This window comes from Panthera pardus, unplaced genomic scaffold (assembly GCF_024362965.1).
Source record: "Panthera pardus isolate Hobbes unplaced genomic scaffold, ASM2436296v1 HiC_scaffold_17, whole genome shotgun sequence".
NCBI classification, from domain to species: Eukaryota; Metazoa; Chordata; class Mammalia; order Carnivora; family Felidae; genus Panthera; species Panthera pardus.
In genome coordinates, this window is record NW_026526732.1 from 87647619 (window position 1) to 87671764 (window position 24146).

Consider the following 24146-nt stretch of genomic DNA (forward strand, 5'->3'; position numbering starts at 1 on the left):
ATTAATACTTTAAAATACCGTAAGTTTTACTGTATTACTCCAGTACCATTACCATTTTACATAGCAGTATTAGAACATTTCTGAAAGTTTACTACTTTCTATGTAAAAAAATGAATAAATAAGTACATTATAACCATCATAAAATTTTTGTACAACTTATCTTAATCTGAGAAGGTAAATGAGGAATCTCAAGGTAGATTCTTTTAAAAGGAACAATTGATCTGTACACGCAGAAGGAAGCAATTTAGTTTTCTATAGATGCATAGTGAAGAATTTGATTGGCTATTGTCCTGGTTGCTGGGTGGCAACCTCTAAATCCTTGGAATAAAGAGTTTGGCTTTTGTCCCAATTCCTTGTAAGTGGCCTCTAAATCCTTAGAATTTCCCAGTGACGAGTTATTCATGGTAGGCCCAAATAATGGTAAGGAGATGACTCAGGATGGAGGCTGGCCACACAAGATCAACTACGTGACTACAGAGTTGGCGACTGACCCACATGGTTTAAGCTCAACCTCCAGTGAGGGGAAGGGGGCTGAAGACTGAGCAATGATTCAATCAGGTGGGCTTTCCTGATTGGCAATATTCTACATATTGTCACATGCAAACTTTCTGGGAGGGTAATATGTCCTGACTCCTTGCAGAGAGAACAAAGAAGCTTTACAAATCTGGAACCCTTTCAGACCTTGCCCTATGCACCTCTTCTTTTGGCCGGCTCTGATATGTATCCCTTTGCTATAATAAAACTATAATAATAAGTAGAGTGCCTTCCTGAGTTCTGTGCGTTGTTTCAGTGAATTATCACACCTGAAGTGTAATGGGAACCCCAAATTTGTTGCTATCTAATCAGAAATGAGGGTAGCCAGTGGACCCTTTTAAGTGGCACCTTATGTCTGAAGTAAGATCAGTCTCATGGAAGACCATGCCCTTTACATGTCAAGTTTGTTCTACCTCTGTCCAGGTTGTTGGTGTCAGGTCATTCCAACAAGGTGGAATCTAAACATTTCAACAAGGTGGGTATCTCTGCACAGCAGGGAGCCTAGAGTGGGACACCAGAGTTCAAATGGAATAAGAAGGTATCCAAATGGAGTGGTGGCCTGAGGTCAGAACCTGTGTAGGATGAAAAGGGCAAACCTAGTGAAGGGATGACTTAGGGTGAGGCACTAAGAGCCCTTCTTCTGCCTTAGTTCTAGAACGTGGCTAATAAATACTGGATTAGTGTGCCTCACCAAATAGATATTTTGAGGTCTGTCATATGAAAGATTCTTGCTGCCATGGTATCATTTTTTAACTTAAGAACAGATTAAAAGCTTGACCAGATTCTTTTCACTGCTCAATTTATCTGAGGGCACACTGATGGAAGTTTCTGCCCTATTGCCTAGATGATAAGAGGGCAGTCTTTTCACTGAACAGAAGGTTTCTGCTTTGACCCATTCCCTTGGAGGAAGAAAAGTTGAATGTTAAGTTTAGAGGCAAATCAGCCTACTCAATGTGTTTGTTATCTAATACCTCATCATATTACAAACTTACCAGAAGCACTATGATGAGATCTAAATTTCACATGATTCACTCCTGACCTTGTTGGCTAACTTCCCCCAAAAAGGGGTCTTAAAACTTTTTAGTATACAGAAGCGTACTATGACCCAGAGACTTCATTCAGCTTTTTCTCTGGGAGACTTCTTTTAACAGTAGTGATACTACAGCTTTCTTACACAACTAGGCTTGTGCTTACTATTCAGTTTCTCCAAACTCAACCAGATATATACTTGGATGACATTCACAGGTGATAAAACTATACAGAAAGCAAAAAGAATGATTAACACAAAAATGAGGTGGGGTATACAGGAGGTTTTTATGGTAGTAGTAATGTTCTATTTCTTTTTTTCTTTTTTAATGTTTTTATTTATTTATGAGAGCGAGAAAGCATGAGCAGTGGAGGGCAGAGAGAGAGGGAGACACAGGATGCAAAGCAGGCTCCAGGCTCTGAGCTGTCAGCACAGAGCCCGATGTGAGGCTCAAACTTACAAACCATGAGATCATGACCTGAGCCGAAGTCAGATACTCAACCGACTGAGCTACCCAGGCACCCCAACTATGTTCTATTTCTTAAATGAAGGAATGAGTATTTGGGTATTCATTTTATTATGTAATAAAATAATGTTTTATATGATCTTCAAAAATGTATGATACTTTTCATAAAAATTCTAAATATGTGTTGTATAGTTACTCTGTGACATACATTGTTTCAAGTTAAGTACACCAAACCAAAGGAAAAAAAAAAACCCACTTTCCCTGCCCTCCTCGAATTCTGTAAATTACGTCTGTACTGAGTATGACAGAAATAGAGTGCTATGTTATCTTATGAGGGTGAACCTCATCTGTGATCTCAGGAAAGACCCTATTGACAATGGTATTTGACAATACCATAAAAAAGAGTCAAATGAAGATGGAAAGGGAGAGAATCTGAAGAGAAGGAATATAAACTTCTTGAAGTCAAGGTCCATGTCTCACATTCTTCTTACTCCATATAGTGGTATTATGTATAGGGTCAGCACTTGTGGAGAAACTGGAACACTTGTACACTATTGGTGAGAATGTAAAATGGTGTTGCCACTACTGGAGACAGAATGAAGGTTCCTCAAAAAATTAAAAATAGAACTATCATATGATCCAGCAATTATACTTCTGCTATTTATCCCAAAGAATTGAAAACAGGATCTTGAAGATATATCTGCACTTCCATAATTCACTGCCGCATTATTCACAATAGCTAAGTGGTAGAAATAACCTGTCTGTAAGCAGGTGAATGGGTAAAGAAAATGATTTATACAATAGAATATTTTCAACCTTAATAAAAGGAAATCCTATAATATGCAGCAACATATGGATAGACCATGACGACTTAAGCTAAGTGAAACAGGCCAAACGCTGCATGATTCTATTTATATGTGCTATCTAAAATGGTCAAACTCATCAAAGAAAGTAGAATAGTGGTTGCTAGGGGCCGCGGGGAGGGAGAAATGAGGAACTGCTATTCAGTGGTACAGAGTTTCAGTCATGCAAAGTTAAAAAGCTCTCGAACTCTGCTGTACAACAATGTGCACTCCTAAATTATAGCAACACTGTACTATAGACTGTAAAGTCTGTTGAGAGTAGATTTTTAACACACGCAAAAAAGAATGTGCTTTACTCTGAAGCATTAATATGTTAATATCTCATGGCAATTTACTTAGAGAAAAGTCCCCACGTTTTTATCCTAACGTAAACACTAATCTTCCTGACATACTGCAGTTGGGCTTGGGGTGCCCAACTATAACAGCTGACCTGATTACAGACCTTTAATTCATCTCTGATTTCAGGCCCACCCCTTATTTCCCTTCACCTGCTGTACCTTCCTGAAATCCCTGGGGGAAGGTGTCCTTAAAAAGCAGTTCAGCTCTCACTTCTGTTTTCTGCCTGCAAAAACTTATTGAAATATTTTACTATTCCTTTTTTGTGTTTTATATTGCTATTACCGAAGAGCCTTAGAAACAAAAAGACCCAAACATATGTGTATAGTTCTTTTCTTGTCTTGAATGTGAAACACTCTGTGCTTTTTAATCTTTACTAGATGATAACTTCCATCAATGAGGTCAGGACCACATATATCATTTTCATTGTTATAATTTAGGAGTGAGCACTATGTCTTACACATAATAAGCCCTTAGCATGTATTTATTGAATACTTGAACTTTCATCAAACTTAATTTAGTGCCCTAATTTCTTGTTGAAAGAACTCTATTGTCACTTTGCCTGTCAGTTATCTGCTAACCCAAACATCTGATCTACACTTTTAGAGACCTGTGATAGAGGCCTATGAGTACTTACATTAAGTTGTGATAATTTATGTTTTATATTTTATTCCTATCATTATCTTTCACATTTATATTCCCTTCGCTTAAACAGCTAGTACTGATATCTGTTATTTATTTTGTGAACAAGTGAGCATTCATTCAACCATAATTTATTAAGCTTCTAAAGTATCGGGAACTAAGAGATATGAACATAAATAAGAACCCTGCCCTTGTTTTCAGAGTTCCCAATCTAGTTTGAATAGAAACATTCAAGCAAATAATTGGACTACAATGGGATAATCTCTTAACTCCCTATTTTGGAGGCCAAAGCAAATGCCAATGTAATTATCACTATCTCTTAAGCCAGGTAAAAAGACAATGGTTGTGACAAAAGGAAGCTGTTCAATCTAGGGAAAACAAAATGGAGAGCTATAATGCCAAATGGACTCAAGTTTCATAAGCTATGCCAAGTTTATTGAAAGATCTAACTCTGCTGAGTTTTCCATTCATGATTGGTGAGCTCATTCAGTTACTATTAACAGTAATGGATTAGTGACATAAAATGAAGATTTATTTATTTAAACCTTCCTCATTTTATTATATTTTTTTAATTTTCTTAATGTTTGTTTATTTTTGAGAGGGAGAGAAAGTGAGTGGGGGAGGTGCAGACAGAGAGGGAGACATGGAATCCAAAGCAGGCTCCATGCTGTCAGCACAGAGCCTGATGCGGGGTTTGAACCCACAAACCGTGAGATCACGACTGGGGCCGAAGTCAGATGCTCAACCAACTGAGCCATCTAGGCACCCCAGAATCTTCCTCATTTAAAAAAATTTTTTTTTAATTTTTTTAATTTATTTTTGAAGGAGAGAGAGAGAGACAGAGAATGAGCGGGGGAGGAGCAGAGAGAGGGAGACACAGGATCCCAAGCAGGCTCCAGGCTCTGAGCCATCAGCACAGAGCCCGACATGGGGCTTGAACTCACAGACCACGAGATCATGACCTGAGCCGAAGTCGGACGCTCTACCGACTGAGCCACCCAGGCACCCCAAATCTTCCTCATTCTAAAAAGAGCAATCTCCTTTTATGATTCTTGATGTTTGATTGTATTATAATAAAATAAATAACAAAAAATTATAAGATGTTAAAAAGATGTTTATAGAAAAGTGTTATGAAACATAGCAGAGGAAACTTCTAAACTAGGACAAAGGAGACAATGAGGTGGAAAATACATGCACAAAATATGAAGTAAGTTAGAACTCTTCAAATGTGAGAAACTGGAAGTGGTTCCATGGGGAGAAATCCACAAGGAAATGGTAGGAAATAAAGTTAGACATGTAGGATAGGGTCAAATCATGAAAAATCTTAACAACTCAGCAAAACTGTCAAAATATTTCAATGACTCTCAAAGGAAGGCCAGGAAAAGCTGATAGCTGGGAAAAGCTTAAGGAGACAACTAACAGGGAGGAAACAGATGGTTCATCTACCAGCATGTCAAAATATTTGAAGCTTTATTTCTAGTGGCCAATTAACTACCGCCAAGGCACATAACTGGGACAACCCCTCCTTACTTTGATAGCTAGTCCTTATTTCCACCCTTTTTTCTTTTTTTAAAAACGTTTATTTATTTATTTATTTATTTATTTATTTATTTATTTATTTATTTATTTTTGAGATAGAGAGAGAGAGGGGGAGGGGGAGAGAGAGAGGGAGAGAGACAGAATCCCAAGCAGGCTATGCACTGTCAGTGCAGAGCCTGATGCAGGGCTGAAACCCACAAACTGTGAGATCATGACCTGAGCTGAAATCAAGAGTTGTATGCTTAACAGACTGAGCCACCCAGGTGGCCCAACCTTCCTTTTTTCTTGATATTAATTTGTTCTTAACTGCTATCACCTGTATAAAAGCACTGGGTGGTGGTAGATAGGAATACATATACATGCAAAAAATTTTATCTAGAATAAATGACCTTAGAAAAACTCTGGTCAAATACAAATAACTGGAAAAATTTTTTTATTGTTCAAGCAGGGTTGATTTCTTATTAGTCCAAATGCTTATCTAGCTGTGAAATTTTTATCAAAGTAGAGAAAAAAAAATATATATATATAGTAATAAGACCTTCCTCACATATTATTGTTTGAAGTTTTATGCAATTTCCCTTCTTTCTCCTCATGAATAGCAGTCTCATAGAAAAACTATATAGAAATTTTTCTAAAGATGACATCAAAATGCCTAATAGGTACATGACAAGATGTTCAACATCACCAATCATCAGGGAAATGCTAATCAACAACACAATGAGTTATCACCTTACATGTATTGGAATGGCTATTATCAAGAAGCCAACAGACAATAGGTGCTAACAAAAATGTGGTGAGAGGGAAACCCTATCCACTGCTGGTGGGAATGTAAATTGGCCTGACCACTATGGAAAACAATATGGAGGATCCTTAAAAAATTAAAATAAGATCTGCCATAGCATCCAGCAATTTCATTTCTGGTATATATCTAAAGGAAATGAAAAGATTTCAAGGAGATAAATGCATTCCTATGTTTACTGCAGCATTCACAATAGCCAAGATACAGAAACAATGAATGAATGGATAAAAAAGATGGGGTATATATACACAATGGAATTTTATTCAGCTGTTAGAAAGGAGACTATCTTGCCATTTGCAACAAGATGCATGGACCCTGAGCACATTATGCTAAGTGAGATAGGTCAGAAAAATAAAAAAATAATGCATTATCACTTATCTGTAGAATCTAAAAAACTCAAAGTCGTAAAAAACAGAGTAAAATGGTAGTTAACGGGATAAGGGGGTGGGGAATAAGTTTGATGTTATTTAAGAATACAAACCTGTAAGGAGTAGTAAATAAGCCATAGATATCTACTGTACAGTATAATGAATATAGGCAACAATATTGTGCTACAATTATATAATGTCAATAAATATTACAACAATCACATTATAATAAACAAATGTATCAAAGCAACACATGGCACACCTTAATTTTACATATTGTATGTCAAATTTATCCAGTAAAAAAAGAAGAAGAAAGTAATTGTTTTATTTTACTACTACTAGCTACCATCTACAGAGCACTTACGTGCCAGGCACTGTGCTTCATGTATATTATTACTAATCCTTTAGGCAATTTTATAGTGCAGGAACTAATCTATTTTAGAGATACCAAGGCTCCAATAATTTAAATAATTTATCTAGGAGCAAATGCCACTGCTGTTTGCCCCAAAGCCTGTGCTCGGTTTTCTATGTCACACTGATAAACTAGTTTAAACATAGGTATGCAGTACACTCTTACATATCACAGAACCCTTACACTAGTAAGAAGTAGGTGTCTCATAGGGGAAGAAAAGACCCAAAGGAGGTATAGAAAGGTTAAACCATACCACTCAGTTATCCTGTGTTATTAGTAAGGCTAATTCTTGAAAACTAAGGAAGAAAAGGCACATATATGATTGACGGGCAACTCCTTCTTCATGACTGTCCTTAAATCAAGTTGTTTCTGAGATCCTAGAGTCCACCTTATTTCAGTTTTTTAACATCTGGGGTAATTTAGGGTAGAAATAGAGGACATGACAAAGGGAACCAATATTTATTGAACATTATACCAGGTCCCTGTATCTAATTTTCTCATTTAATTTTCACAAACACACTGTAAGACAGGGATTATTTCCCTCCACTGATTAGGTAATTCTCAGAGAAACAGAGTAATTTGCTTAAGACCAAAAGCTAGTAAGTGGCAGAACAAGACTTACGAGTGAGTGGCAGAACAAATCCAAATTCAAACACTATCTACAGATTAAGTTAGTTTTATAAGCATAGAAATGCAAGGGTAGGTACTTAGATTTCCTTGACAAGTTATAAATTCAGGGGTCTTTTGTGAGATCTCTTCTTTCCCTCGGATTTCCCTTTTTGCCCTTGGTCATTCTAGCTCATTCTTCTTATCCCAGAAATGGCTTTATTAATATAAAAAACATTGTAATTTACATATTAACATGAGATGTTATCCTATGTACTTACTATGCTGCACAATTATATATATCACAGGAAATCATCAAAATAACTTTATTATAATTTTTAGCTCTGTACATTAAATGGCTCACAAATAGTATACACAGTAAGTCAAAACGTGACTGTTTCTCATTCTTTCTTATAGTACCAGAAGTCAAATAATAATATTTTACATATATACAGCCCTTTACAGTTTACTGAAAACTTTTACTTAAACACATAACAACCCTGTAAAGCAGGTAACACATTTCACAGATGAGAACCTGAGGCTCACAGAGGTTAAGTGAGTTTTGCAAGATAACATAAAAGGAAGCTGGTATCCTGACTCCAAATCACTACTTTATTAACTACAACAGAGCCACATCTTTGAATTTACAGCTTCTAAGATATACCTATAGCTACCTCTCTGTAACAGGTGACCCAGATCAATACCAAAATGGTAACTAGATTTGTCTTGTCTTGCCAGAAACTTAAGATCCTTTCTTTATGTTGGATAGTCGTTTCAATTTTATAAGTACTCTCCCTCTCATGTTACCATAAAAATGAAAAGCTGTTTACTTGTTTTCAACATTTGGAACAAACCCATAGACAAAGCACAGTAAGATTTAACTACAGTTACAAAACAGAATATGAATGTTAGAAACTTTGATAACATAAAACAAAGGATATATTTAACAAGTTGAAAGGTGGAGGAAAAGAGAAAATTTGAAAAAAGAGGCATTACAAAATAGGATTTGTCTTATTTGCTAAAATTGAAAATGGAGGTTTAAACAATATATCATTTAACAGTTACAGCCAAAGTCAAAGAAAGAGTCAAAGAATGACACGGGCATAATGGCATCTCCTAAAAAGTAGAGAAGAGAGGGAGGAAGTAGTGTAATCTTCAGTTGTCATTTATCATACCAGGTAGTAAAAAAGCCTATATAGAGGAAACCATTAGAACTAAAGAAATAGTGAAAAGTGGATGCATCTAGAGAAGTAACTATGTTTTCACTACCAATCTTTCTAGACTAATAGATTTTTTAACTATTTGTATTATTTGCAAAAAATTATTTTTTTTAAGAAAAAAGGGATGGGTGGATATTAAAAAAGCAAATAAAACAATGTATGTTTCTTTCTTAAAAAATGCTATCGTTATTAGAAACGGGGAGTTGTTATTTGCACTTTTTATCACAATAGTACATAGTGCTCTAACATTTCAAACTGGGGACAGTTCCTTAGAATCAAGAATGACTTCTTTGTTGTAGAAGTCTGTAAATATTTTATTAATCAATTTTCAACAGCTCTATAAATACTCATTGTCTTTTATGACTGATGCTATTGCAGATGACAGCTATTTCCTGACTCAAACCTCTCACTGTCAGCACAATTTCATGCTGGAAATAATTTAAATGTGTTGCAATAAGCTGTATGATACCATCTAATTCCTACATCTAACTTGCCCTTCTGCAACTGACAGACAAAATCAGTACTTTCTTTCTTCTTCTAAAAGTTTTCCAGAAATATACACAAAGTATAGGAATTATGGTAAAATACAGTGCTGGAAAGGAAAGGTCTTAAGATGATAGTACAAATCCAACAAGAAAAATAGGGTGTGTAATAAAAGTATAGAGAAAATCCAAGCCCTTAGAAGAAAAAGTGAATTTTTAAGGAAGAGAGGTAAAAAGAGAATAAACACACCAGATAAAGAAAAATTACCCCTATCTGAATATATTTATGTTATCATGGATGAGTCTAGACATCAAAGATCTGTACTTATTAAAACAAAGTCAACCAAATTCACAGGAATAATTTCTAGAGAAACTTTTGGGAAGGATACCTTTTCCTAACAAATTTACTAGTATTAAAAAGATACAAACTCCAGGAACTCTTAAATACTATTTTAAAATGAAACACATCTTGGAAGAGAAGGGGCATAAAAAGAGAACCAAATCAGTACCTCTAAGACTAGAATACACTGGTTGCTTTCTTTGTGCTTGCTCTCTCTCCCTCTCTTTTGTTCTTCCAGATCGCTGATAAGGAAAAATTCATCTGGACATGAGAACATTATTTTGCATCTACTATACCTAATTTTCATATGTTAAACATTTAACATGATAGGCTATCCTGGGGTACAATGGCAGAAAATACAACTGAAATACCAGATTCACATTATCACAGAGGTGTTCAGAGGATGAAACAAGAACCTGTGGGGTACTACACACATATAAAAGATTGTCATGCTGGGAATGGTATTGGGATGAAGAAAGATGCACACCTCGTAATTTGTTAAAGGTCATTTTATTTGTAAAAATCCATAGATATGATCATGTACCATAAACAGGAAAGATATTCTAAACTAGAGAAAAAGAAAATATACTGATATAACATTAAAAAAGATATATTTTTAAGTGTTTATTCATTTACTTTTCGATAGAGAGAGACAGAGAAAGCACAAGTGGGGGAGGAGCAGAGAGAGAGAGACAGAGAGAGAGAATCTCATGCAGGCTCCACATTCAGCATGGAGCCCAACGTAGGGCTTGATCTTCACAACCATGAGGTCACAACCTGAGCTGAAATCAAGGGTCAGTTGCTTAACCAAATGAGCCACCAAGGCACCCCAGGATAAAAAAAGATCTTGAAAAATTATATTAGGTATTACATTTTAGACATGAAAGACAAAAGTTTGCTATTAAAAAGTATGAAAGAAGTTAACACTTTCTTCTTATGTTCAAAATCTCGTTCTCATGTTCTTGATTTTGGCTGTTATAATTTAATAAAAAAGATGTAAACTCTTAAAAATTTTCTAGTGTAATGCTATAAAAATGCACACATAAATAATGTTTTCACATACAAACTAAAATTATATATTATAAAATCCTATTGCTTTCCAAACCCAAGCTTTCTCTTTTAAAGACTGGTGTCTGCTATCAACTATTTTTATAAAGATGCTTCCTTTCCACACACTAGTAAATTATCAGATAATTGACATTTCACAGTCAATAACACACAGTTATTAGTATCAGAAGCTGGTGATAGTGACAATGACTCAATCTGGACTTACACCTAATAAAAATCCAACCAAAAATAAACAAAAAACCTAAACCAAAATCACAGTGACAATGTCCAGGAAAAGGCACTTAAGGCACTTAAAAAGCAAGTACTTAGGGGCGCCTGGGTGGCTCAGTCAGTTAAGCATCTGACTTCGGCTCAGGTCATGATCGCACAGTTCATGGGTTCAAGCCCTGCGTCAGGCTCTGTGCTGACAGCTCAGAGCCTAGTGGAGCCTGCTTCGGATTCTGTGTCTCCCTCCCTCTCACCCCTCCCCCCCACCTCTTTCTCTCTCTCTCAAAAATAAATTAACATTAAAAAAAAATTAAAAAAAAAAAGGAAGTACTCTATTGGGTATTTCTGAAATAATATTTGTCATAATGTCAAAAGAACATTACTTTGTAAATGATATTAACTACGTGTAAATTTCTGCCAAACAAATAACCTAGAAAAATCTCAAACAACTTACACTTATACCTCAAGATACTAGAAAAAGAACAAACTAAGCCCAAAGTAAGCAGAAGGAAGGGAATAACAAAGATTGGAGTGGAAATAAATGAAATAGAGACTAGAAAGACAATAGAAAAGGTCAATGAAACTAAGAGTTGGTTTTTTGAAAAGATAAAAAGAACAAACCTTTAGGTAGACTATGAAAAAAAAGATGACTCAAATAATTACAAATGAAAGAGAAGACACTATAACTATCCTTTGTAGAAATACAAAGGGTAAGAGACTACAATGAACAATTATATGCCAACAAAGTACATAAACTAGAAGAAATGGGTAAATTTCTGGAAACATACACCTTACCAAAACTGAATCATAAAGAAACAAAATCTGAACAGACCAAAATGTGAAACATTGAATCAGCAATCAAAAATCTCCCAGCAAATAAAAGCCCAGGACCAGATGTCTTCACTGGCAAACTCTATCAAACATTTAAAGATGAATTAATACCAATCCTTCTCAAATTTTTCCAATAACTGACCAAGAAGTAACATTTCAAATTCATTTCAAAAGGCTAGCAATACCAAAGACACTACAAGAAAAGAAAATTACTGGTCAATAACCCTGATGAACACAAATGCAAAAACCCTCAACAAAATACTAACAATCCAAATTCAAGACTATTTTATTTAAAAAAAATTTTTTTAATGTGTTATTTATTTATTTATTTCAATATATGAAATTTATTGTCAAATTGGTTTCCATACAACACCCAGTGCTCATTCCAAAAGGCGCCCTCCTCAATACCTGTGTTATTTATTTTTGAGAGACAGAGAGAGAGAGAGAGCGCAAGAGAGCGCTCAAGTGGGGGAGGGGCAGAGAGAGATGGAGACACAGAATCTGAAGCAGACTCCAGGCTCTGAGTTGTCAGCACAGAGCCCGACACGGGACTCAAACTTATGAACCATAAGATCATGACCTGAGCCGAAGTCAGAAGCTTAACCAACTGAGCCACCCAGGTGCCCCTTCAAGAGTACTTTAAAAGGATCATACACTATGACCAAGAGATTCATCCCTGGGACGCAAGGGTGATTTGACACACGCAAATAAATGATATACCATATTAACAGAATGAAGGACAAAAATCATGATCATTTCAGTAGATGCAGAAAAAGCATTTGACAAAATTCAACATACTTTCATGATAAAAATTTCAATAAATTAGGCATAGAAGAAATATACCTCAACATAATAAAGGCCATACAGGACAAGCCCATTGCTAACACCATACCCAACAGTTAAAAGTTAAAATCTTTCTTCTAAAGTTAGAAACAAGAGCACCCACTCTTATCACTTCTATTATTGGCAGTCCCAGCCACCGCAATTTGGCACTAAGAAGAAATTACATGCATCCAAACAGGAAAGGAAGAAGTAGAATTATCTCTTAGTGCAGATAACATGATATCAAGATTCCACCAAAAAGTTGTTAGAACTAACCAATAAATTCACTAAAGTTGCAGGATATAAAATCAACATACAAAAATCAGTTGCTTGTCTATACACTAACAATGAACTATTCAAAAGAGAAATCAAGAAAGCAATCCCATCACTGTGTTGCTCACCTGTAACTAATATAATATTATGTGTCAACTACACTTCAATTAAAAAATAAAAGTAAGTTTTTCTAGTATGTTTATTTCATAAATTTAAAATCACTCTATTATTTAAAAAGGAGAGAAATTCATTTACAATAGCATCGAAAATAATAAAATACTTAGGAATAAATTTAACCAAGGAGATAAAAACCTGTACACTGAAAACTATAAGACACTGATGAAAGGAACTGAAGAAGACACAAATGAAGGAAGAGAGATCCTGCGTTCTTAGATTGGAAGAATTAATGCTGTTAAATGTCTACACAACCCCAAGGGATCTATAATTCAATATCATCTTTATCAAAATTTCAATGCCATTTTTCACAGACACAGGAAAAAACTATCCTAAATTCATTTAAAGCCACGGCAATCTTAAGAAAAAATGAACAAAGCTAGATGCATCACACTTCCTAACTGCAAGGCTATAGTATTACTATTACGAGGCTATAGTAATCAAAGCAGTGTGATAATGACATTTAAAAAAAAGTACACAGACCAATGGAAGAGAACAGAGCCTAGAAATCAACTCACACACATGGTCAACTAATCTTTGACAAGGTACCAACAACATATAATAGGGAAAGGATAGTGTCCTAGTGGTGCTGAGAAAACTGGATATCCATATGGAAAAGAATGAAACTATACCCCTATCTTATATCACTCACAGAAATTAACTCAATTGTATTAAAGACTTACATTTAAGACCTAAAACCAAAAAACTCCTAGAAGAAAGCATAAGAGAGAAAGCCCTTGGCCCTGATCTTGGTAATGTTCTTTGGATTTGACCCCAAAAGCAAAGGCAAAAATAAACAAGTGGGATTACATCAAAGTACAAAGCTTCTGCAGAGCAAAGGAAACCATCCACAAAATGAAAAGAGAACCCACAAAATGTGGAAAAATATTTGAAAATCATATGTTTCTCAGGGGATTAAAATCCAAAAAAAGAGCTCACATAGCTCAATAGCAAAAACAATCTGATTAAAAAATGGGCAGAAGATCTGAACAGACATTTTTCTGAAGAAGACATACAGATGACTAACAGGTACATATAAAAAGTTGCTCAACATCACTACTCATCAGGGAAAATGTAAATCAAAACCACAAAGAGATATTACCTCACATCTACTAGAATTGCTATTATCTAAATGTCAAAATATAACAAGTGTTAGCAAAGACACAGAGAAAAGGAAACCTTTGTGCACTGTTGGTGGGAGTGCACACTGGTGCAGCCACTACAGAAAACTTTATAGAGGTTCCTCAAAAAATTAAAATTATAGCTACCATAATGATCCAGCCATCCCACTCATGGGTATATGTTTGAAAGAAATGAAATCAGTATCTTGAAGACAAATCTGCACTCCCATGTTCAATGCAGCATTATTCACAATAGCCAAGATATGGAAATAATCTAAGTATCTGTCAGTGGATGAATGGATTAAGAAAATGTGGTATCACACACACACACACACACACAGAGAGAGAGAGAGAGAGAGAGAGAGAGAGAGAGAGAGAGAGAGAGAGAGAGAGTCTTATTCAGCCATAAAAAAGATGGAAATCCTGCCGTTTGCAACATTATGGATGAACCCAGAGGGCACTATGCTAAGTGAGATAAGTCAGACAGAGAAAGAGAAATACTGCGTGGAATCACATATGGAAACAAAACAAAACAGTCAATTTCCTAGAAACAGACAGCAGAACTGTACTTGCTAGGGGTTGAGGGATGAGAGAAAGAAATGGAGAGGTCAAATGGTGTAAACTTTCGGTTCTATTTAATGCACAACATGGTGACTACCTTTAATAATAAAGTTTTGTATACTTAAATTCGCTAAGAGTAGATCTTCTGTTTTCACTGTACACACACATGCACAAATACACACACAAAAAAGAGTAAACTGTGAGGTGATGGATGTGTTAATTATCTTGATTGTGTCAATTATTTCATAATGTACATGTAACAAATCACACTGTATACTTTCAATATATGAAATTCTATTTGATTAATTCTCAATAAAGCTGAAAAAAATAAATAAAAAGGTCTTTTTTTCAACTGGCAACTTTAGATGACACAATAGGGAAGACATTTAGTTTACTAGGTTAAGGAAGTTCAAAAAGGGAGGACCAAATCTATCTTGTAATATTAGTGGTTTTAACCTCTGTGTTTCATAGAAAGTAGACTTACAAAAGTCCAAGTGACAATAAATATATACTTTAATATGTATGCCAGGCCAACACATAAATTGATTTTTTTTAAAAGAAAGAATGTACATATTTTTGGTCATAAGCAAGAAGTCTCCCTGAGCATTTGAAGAGTCTTCAGAAAGAAAGAATAAACTCTCCATTTTATACAACTCATTAAAATTTATCATAATCTAGCATTTTAGTACACATAGGATACTAAAAAGATAATCCTAAACACTTCAAATTCCTAAAATATTTTCTTAAATTTAAAAAATAGAGTGAATTATGGTCAGCATAGCTTTAGTGTTAGGTGTATTTTATTTTTAATGATGCCTTCAAAATTCATTATTCATATTTGACATATATGTTAACTCGCTAGAATGTTTCATTAACCATTTCATTTCCTAAATGCATAGAATGGAACAGAGTATACTGTATCAGGAAAGCTAAAAAATGCCCACTGATTATGTCAGGACCACCAGTTTGGGCTCAAACATTTTAATGCTGGTCTCTCCACAGAATATAAGTAAATTACTGAACTGCTATAATATATCCATCTTATACCTTATATATTGCTTTCTGGCATTTGTTTTGTTTTTTGTTTTGTTTTGTTTTGTTTTTTTACTGTAGTTAATCCAGACCAAAATGTAGCTAATAAATATTCTCAAAGGCATACTATAAAACTTTATCATAAAACACCTTTGTAATCATATATCAAATTATATGTACACATTCACTGTATATTTTTAAAAATTACATCTTACATGATGTAATTGATATCACCCCTACTTATGTTTGTTTTCATGGAAATTTCACATACATTCTTTCATTTGTTCTTCACAAGAAGTCAAAAGACAAGGAACCTATAATCATGCTTGTTTTACTGAGGCCTTAAATATATTTCTTATAAAAGGTATTATAATGATACCCTTTAGTATCTTATATTTGTAATTAAAAAATTGTAATTTTTTTAAAGGAAGAAGACTTTTTAAAAAATTTGTTTTGAGAGAGACAAAGTGTGAGTGGGGGAGGGACAAAAAGAAAGGGAGAGAGGGAGAATCCCAAATAGGCTCTGAGCAGGTCAGTGCACAGAGCCCAATGTGCTCAATCCCACAGACTGCGAGACCATGACTTAAGCCAAAATCAAGAGTTGGATGCTTAACCAACTGAGCCACCCAGGCACCTCCAAAATAAGAATAATTATTAAATGTTATTATTAGCCATTATAATGCTGCTTCAGATTTTCTTAAATGTTAAAAGTATTCCTTGGCTTACCTGCTGCATGTAACAAACTAGCTTCTACTCTGTGAGGAACTCTTGGTGGAATTTTCATAGATGCACGTATCTGGTAAAAACTAAAGAAAAATAGACAAAAAAATGATTTCAAAAAATATTTTAAAATATGCAATGCCCCAGTATCTATATATCTGTATGCATTAAACAATAAAATTGTTCTACTTATATCAGTTTCCCATAATATTTATTACTGGTGAAAAACAACAAGATCCACAGATCAAATACCAGCATGAATAAAACCCAAAGGGAAACCAGCATATATAAAGATGAATGAGAGAAACAAAAGAAATATATACAGCATTTCTTACTTTAAATAAGAGAATGTCATAGCAACCAGAGGAGTTAGTAAGGCATCTAAGACTTTCACTGCTTAATTTGGTTTATAAATCTGGACTGGCCTTATACTTGTTTTGGACAATACCATCTGGCAGAGATGAAGAATGCTAGTTGCAAGCCTAGGTCTTAAAAGGTCTTCTTGCATAGATTCTCTCTTTGGACCCTGCCTCCTCTGTGAAAATAAGCTGGAGGATGAGAGATCATAAAACAGAATTGAGTCCACCCAAGTAAGGCCATTCTGTATCAGCTAGCACCCAGCCAACCTTCCAGTTGAGTGTGAACTCATAACTGAGCCCAGCAAAGTCAGCCAGGCCAGCCCAGATGACCAACACCATTCAGCTAATCCAGAGACTTGTGAGCAAAAATAAATGTTTATTTTCATTTCAATTCAAGCTTTGTGTTTGAAGCTTTGTGTTTATTATTAGTTGCATATTGCCATAATACATATTAATACACAAATTGGTAACTTTGAAGTAGTATGTACCATAACGAAAACTTCAAATATATGGCATTGATTTGGAGACTAATGTAAGTTACAATTACAGAAGCAAGAAAAATGGGTAAACTACAGAGATTTTAAAAATGGTAACCCATGTAATATATCACAGAAACTTTTGTAAAATACACTGTCAGCAATAACTTAGAAGAAGTTGGACAATGTATCTAAGAAACTTCGGGACTTGAGCAGGCTAATTTCCAGGCAGAATGATGAAAATGTCAACTCGTTGCTCCTTGCTAAGTATCATAAGGTTTTGCAAGAAAGGGATGAGCTAAAGAAAGAACTAGTCACTTTACAAACAGGACCTAGAGGGAATATAGATGGACTAGAACTTGCTAGATTGGAAAACAAAACTCCTTAAAGATTTTCCAAATAAAATGCTGCCATGGACAAAGATCATACCAAGAATATGACTATAAATCCCTTTCTTAAGATTGCTACAGAAACTAAAACAGTGTCTAAGTAGACATTCAATTTGACAAAAGGACTTTTAGGAAATTTAAGGGCATGATCCCACAGAATTCTGATCCCCAAATAGTGATTACATCTAGTAGTCATGTCTCAAAAGACAATTGTGGGTGTGGGTTCCAGAGCTTGGAATGAACTGTATCAGTCATAGAGAAGCCTCATAAAGTTTTTAAGTAAGTTTTACTAGCCTAAGAACTATCAGCTTAGACTCCCAGGCTGGTCTCCTAAGTTGCCTAGTCAACAGAATGGAGTGGAAGTAACAAGAGTGGCAATTCAAGGGGTCCTGCATCCTCTGCTCTCCTTCTTTGACTCCTGTCTCTGCCATAAAAACAAGTTCAGCCTGTCCTGCTGAGGAGTGAGAGACCATGTAGAGTAAAGCAGAGGACAGCTGTTTTTATGTTTTCAACAAGATGGCAAAGCCAAGAGCAGCCAAAAGTAGTAAAACAAAACAAAGCAAAACAACAACAAAAACTAATAGAAAATCTCTCTCACCCAACTTCTGTTAGTCAGAGTTCCGTTACTACCACTCTTAGTACATTCCTTCAGGTTTTTTTCCCTGAGTTACTGCAAGCACTTCTAAACTGTCCCTTATGCTTCTATTTCTTCTACAACAATCAATCTAATATATCACAATCTTCATCATGTTAGTGTTTATTGTAATAATAGTGATAATTTCATTCTTACTTGGAAACCACTGATGGCTGCCCAAATCCATACTGTCAACTCTTCTCCAGACACTAAGAGCCCTTCACAAACATAACCTTTCATTTCTTTACTATCTTTTCTTCTGCAATTCTCCTAGAGAATATCTAATTTACTAAATATTCTTTAAAATAGCATATTCATTCCTATTTCCAAGGCTTGATTCATGCTGCTCTCTCCTACCAAGAGTTTTTCACTTTATCTTATGCCTACTTTGAACCGCACTCTCCATAATGACTTTCCTAACATATTAACCCAGAAAAAATGTCTTTCTGTTCTGATTCCTAGAGCACTTTCTATATACACTTCTTGAAAGATCATCATTTTGTTTCCACTTAGCTGTTTTGTGCATATATTTTATTTTTCCCATACACTATAAGCTTTTACAAGCAAAAATGAGATCTTACACATTTTCATAAAAGTCCTTTCAAGGCTCAGTACAAAATCATAAATGCACTTTACATATATTCAGCATTATCATTAAATTCATATGAATAATTCTTAAACATCTACTTTAAAATAAAATTTTTCTAAGAAAATAATTATTTGAATACAGTTCATTGTTTTCCTTATATATACTGGAATATAACTATGTAATTAAATTTAAATGGAAACGGTACACCTTTTCCTATCCAAGATATATAATCTTCATGATTAAAATACACACCCTCTCTGAAATAAATCCACATTGTAGAACTTGTTTAGCTCCACAGAGAATTCTACCATTGCTTGAACTTCAGTCATTTTCAATTTATACTCAGAAGACAAATCTGGTGACAGCACCTTGGTAAGAGAAGGCAGAAAAAAAATCACGAGAAGCACAACAAAATGCCAACTTAAGAAAACCATTAATATTTAAACATATTTCAGAGTATGATATATAGGCAGAAAATAAAAATGAAGCAATGAAGCAAATTAGTTCAGTGTACCTAACTTAGTCTATCCCAACTAAAGAGCACCAGAATCAACTAAATATACTTACTAATAATTTATGTACTAAATAGCAATAATCTATAATTTCAGGTATGTTCTAACAGAATGCATTTTCTAAGATTTGTTTCCCTTTGTGACATCTATGTGATAATAAATAATATAGCAAACTGCTAAAAGAAACTCTGGACTTTATCTATTACAGATAAAATAGTAAAGAAAAAAGTAAACAACCTAATTATTCACATTGCACATAAAGGCAACCCCAGAGTCAAAAAGAGAATTAGCATTCTTTAATTTCCATTAAAATTCATGAAGGGTTTTTTCTGTTACATGAAGTTCTTAAATTACTATTCATTTTTAAATTTCAAAAAAAAAATTTCCCTCATTACAAAAGTCTGAAGTATTCATTTAAGAGGTTTAAAAATATATACACAAGCAAAAATAAAAACATTCACGATTCTATCCACTAAAATGTATACTTGGGTATATATTCTTCATATGTGTGTGCATTTGTAAAATTTCTATAAAAATGGGATCAAACCTCATGCATATTTTATAATCTGTTTATTTTATTTAATTTTTTGATGAACACCTATGTCAATAAACATAATTTTATATATTATTTTCAATTGTTTACTATTATAATTTAAACCATCTCCTATTATTGGGTATTTCAGTGGTTTCCATCTTTTCACTATTTCAAAAAAGTACTATAACAATCATCTTTATCAATAATACATGCTTTAAAACACAATTCAGAGTTAAGAAAGTGTTGAAAGACAATTCTCCAGTCTCCTGTTTCTGCATGTTTTGCAAGGAGACACTGACTGTCTCTGTTCCATGCTACTTTTCAGGGATGTATGTTTATCGAACAGTCTTAGAAGTCAGAGATAGTGTCTCATACTGGAACAAAGAGCAAATCTGTTTATTCCATTAGTAGAGATAGTCTCCCCCTGAGGCATAAGTCAGACAGACTTACTATCCATTATAAAAGATTTGGGTCCCCTTAGCTTGGGGTTCCTCTCCTATAATACAAACTACTCACATGCAGGTGTGGCCTGGTACTATAGCTACTGCTACTGCTACTGCTACTGCTGTGAATACAACTCATCCTTTTCTTAGATCTAGGAGTCTCCTGTCTTCTGCTCACATCCATGGCATTGTGGCAGGCCAACTTGTTAGCTTGCAAATGGGATAAAATCTCAGACCCTTCATAGTTTTTGAAATAGTTCTTCAGAGAAATTTGATAAATATTCTGATCTCTTAAATAAAAAAGTAACATATTCTTACCTCTGTTGGTTAAAGCTTCATTTTAACATTATTAAATAACCAAACTTGTACTTCCAGTTACTGATTCTTATTGAAAATATATTGTTCCCCCTGTGAGAAAGAAAGAAAATAACATTTTAAACATTTTGTTCTATTTTACACATAAAGAAGTCCATTTTAAGGAAACATATGCTTCATTACTTAACAATCTCAATTTATCTAAAAGATCTGTATCTTGCATAAGGCTTAAAAATAAGTTTTAGAGATTTTTCATTCACAGTTTCACTGATATCAATATTAACTATTATATCTTTGTTAAGGATTCACTGTGTATACTTCAAAGGGCAATAATACATAAGAATACTTTCTTAGTTCAGTGGCTCAAAAACAATCTTCATGAATCTTCAAAATATTATAAGCTTATTAATTTTTTAGATATAAAACTTACCACTTTAAAATAACTCCTTGGGTAGAGTAAGTAATTTCTGAAATTATAAATATATGAAATGTGCATGTGTGCACATGTATGTATGTACACACACACACACACACACACACTTGAACTATTTTAAACATTTTGACAAAAAAGAATGCCTGGATATGCTATGGATAGTTTTGTTCACACCCCAAATATTTATAGCCTAAAAAATAAACCACTTGCCCTTGGTAAAATTACCTTAGATACTAAAAATATTAGAATAAAGATCACATTCACTCTTCTTCACAGATTTCTTTTCTCTATCATAAACATATAGACTTTACCACTTTCAATAACTGCTATTTTGTTAGTAATTTATAACTAACATACATTAATATATTAGTTTCAGGTGTACAACATAGTGATTTGCTATTTTTATACCTTATGACCACTTCAATAGTTTTGGTTACCATCTGTCACTATATAAATTATTACATTATTATTGGCTAAATTCCCTATGTTGTACATTACATCTCTGTGATTTATTTATTTTATAACTGGGAATTTATACCTCTTAATTCCCTTCACCTATTTTGCCCATTCCCCTACCTCCATCCCCTCTGACAACTACCAGTTTGTTCTCTGTATCTATGAATCTGCTTCTGTTGTGTTCATTTCTTTTGTTTTAGATACCACATATAAGTGAAATCACATGGTATCTATCTTTGTCTGCCTTTTTTCACTTTTTAAAACACCTTCTAGGTCCCATCATATTGCTACAAATGGCAAGATTTCATTCTTTTTTATGGTTAAGTAATATTCCATTGTATTAATACAGCACATCTTATTTATTCATCTCTTGATGGATATATAGATTCCTTCCATATTTTAACTATTATAAATAATGCTACAATGAATATAGGGGTGCATACATCTTTTGGAAAGAGTGTTTTCATTTTCTTTGGATAAATACCCAGAAGTAGAATGAATTACTGGATTGTATGGTATTTCTATTTTTAATACTTTGAGAAACATCCATACTGTCCTCTATGGTGGCTGCACCAATTTACATTACAACCAACAGTGCATGAGGGTTTCCTTTTCTCCACTTCCTCACCAATACTTGTTATTTCTCATCTTTTTGATACTAGTCATTCTGTCTGTTGTGAGGTGGTATCTCATTGTGGTTTTGATTTGCACTTCCCTGATGACTAGTGATGTTGAGCATCTTTTTATGTGTCTGTTGGCCATCTGTATGTCTTCTTTGGAAAAATGTCTATTCAGGTCCTCTGTCCATTTTTTAATCGGGTTGTTTGGGGGTTTTACTGCTATCAAGTTGTAGGAGTTCTTTATATATTTTGGCTATCAACTCCTTTATCAGATACATCTTTGCAACTATCTTTTCCCATTCAGTAGGCTGCATTTTTGTTTGGTTGATGGTATCCTTCACTGTGCAAATCCTCTCAGTGTGATATAATCTCATTTGTTTATTTTTCCTGTTGTTGCCATTGCCTGAGGAGACATATATATATATATATATATATATATATATATATATATATATATATATATATAAAATACTGCTAAGCTCAATGCCAAAAAGCTTACTGCCTATGTTTTCTTTTAGAAGTTTTTTGGATGTAGGTTTTACATTTAAGTCTTTAATCCTCTTGGATTTTTTTTTAATCTGGTATAAAAAAATGGTCCAGTTTCATTATTTGGCATGTTTCTGTCCAGTTTTCTTAGCACCATTTATTGAATAGATTTCCTCATAGTATTTCTGCCTCCTGTCACAGATTAACTGAGCCTATAAGCTGGGTTTATTTCTGGGCTCTCTACTCTGTTACATAGATCTATATGTCTGTTTTTGTGCTAGTACCATACTGTTTTGATTACTATAGCTTTGTAGTATAATTTGAAATCAGGGAGCAATACCTCCAGCTTTGTTTTTTCTTCTCAAGACTGCTTTGATATTTAAGGTCTTTTGTTGTTCCATACAAATTTTAGGATTATTTGTTCTAGTTCTGTGAAAAATGTCAATGGTATTTTGACAGGGATTGAACTGAGTCTCTAGATTGCTTTGGGTACTATGGACATTTTAACAATATTAATTTTTCTAATCTATAAGCATGATATATCTTTCCATTTATGTCATCTTCAATTTCTTTCTTCTATGTCTTAACAGTTTTCAGAGTACAGGTCTTTCACCTCCTTGGTTAAATTTATTCCTAGGTATTTTATTCTTCTTGATGCAATTGTTTCCCTTTTTCAAAGATGGGAGCGTCTTCTTGATAGTGATCTAGTTTTGACCATGCAAATCAGGACAAAACCCCAAAGAATGGTAAAACAAAAAGATGGAAAGATTCTGGACTCCTGAATAGCTTCACAGAGCACAGATGTCCTACCTAGATAGGACTGCTATCAACTGCTCAGCCTTTTATGTCTTATAACTCTTTGTTACAGCAACAACAACTAACCTATACTCTAATATGCCACCCACTGCAAGCTATTTGCAAAAGAAGCAGCCAGATGATCCTTTATATACTACATAACATATATATTTAATACTATACAGTTATACATAATTTGTAGTATATTTTAATGTTATATAATAATATATATTATTTGAAAATAATCTAAATTATATCTCTTTCCTCTCTTCCAAACCTTCAGTGGTTTCCCACAATACTCAGTAAAATTCCCTTATGACAGCCTATATGTTGGCTTCATATAATCTGTATCTTCTATAACTTCTCTGACCTTATCTCCCACCACTCCGCCCACTAGTTTCCTTGCTATTCCTCAAACACACCAAATATATTCCTACTCCAGGACATTTCCATTTGTTCTCTGGAACACTCTTCCCTCCCAATATTTTAATGAATCACTCTTCCACCTCTTTCCAGTCTTGAACTGAAATAGCCCTTTCCTGGGCACACTATCTAAAATAGTAACTCTCAAAAAAAAAATAAAATAAATAGTAACTCTCCTGGTACATCCTTTTTCCTCCCTTATGTTTTTTTGTTTTCCCTCAAACTTATCTCCACCTAA

General features: G+C 34.2%; 1 protein-coding gene across 11 annotated transcripts in view; it reads right to left on the reverse strand.

Moving 5' to 3' along the window:
• The window catches only part of FAM135A (family with sequence similarity 135 member A), a 120474-nt gene that overhangs the window by 84530 nt on the left and 11798 nt on the right, over positions 1-24146 (reverse strand). For all 11 annotated transcript variants that reach the window (XM_019417663.2, XM_053904762.1, XM_053904763.1 and 8 more), the window contains 3 exons: positions 20699-20788; positions 19143-19258; positions 16450-16529 (listed from right to left, as the gene is read on the reverse strand). In XM_019417663.2, the coding sequence (XP_019273208.1) occupies positions 16450-16529; positions 19143-19219 (157 nt within the window). In that variant the 5' untranslated portion in view covers positions 19220-19258; positions 20699-20788. The remainder of the gene's footprint in view (positions 1-16449; positions 16530-19142; positions 19259-20698; positions 20789-24146) is intronic.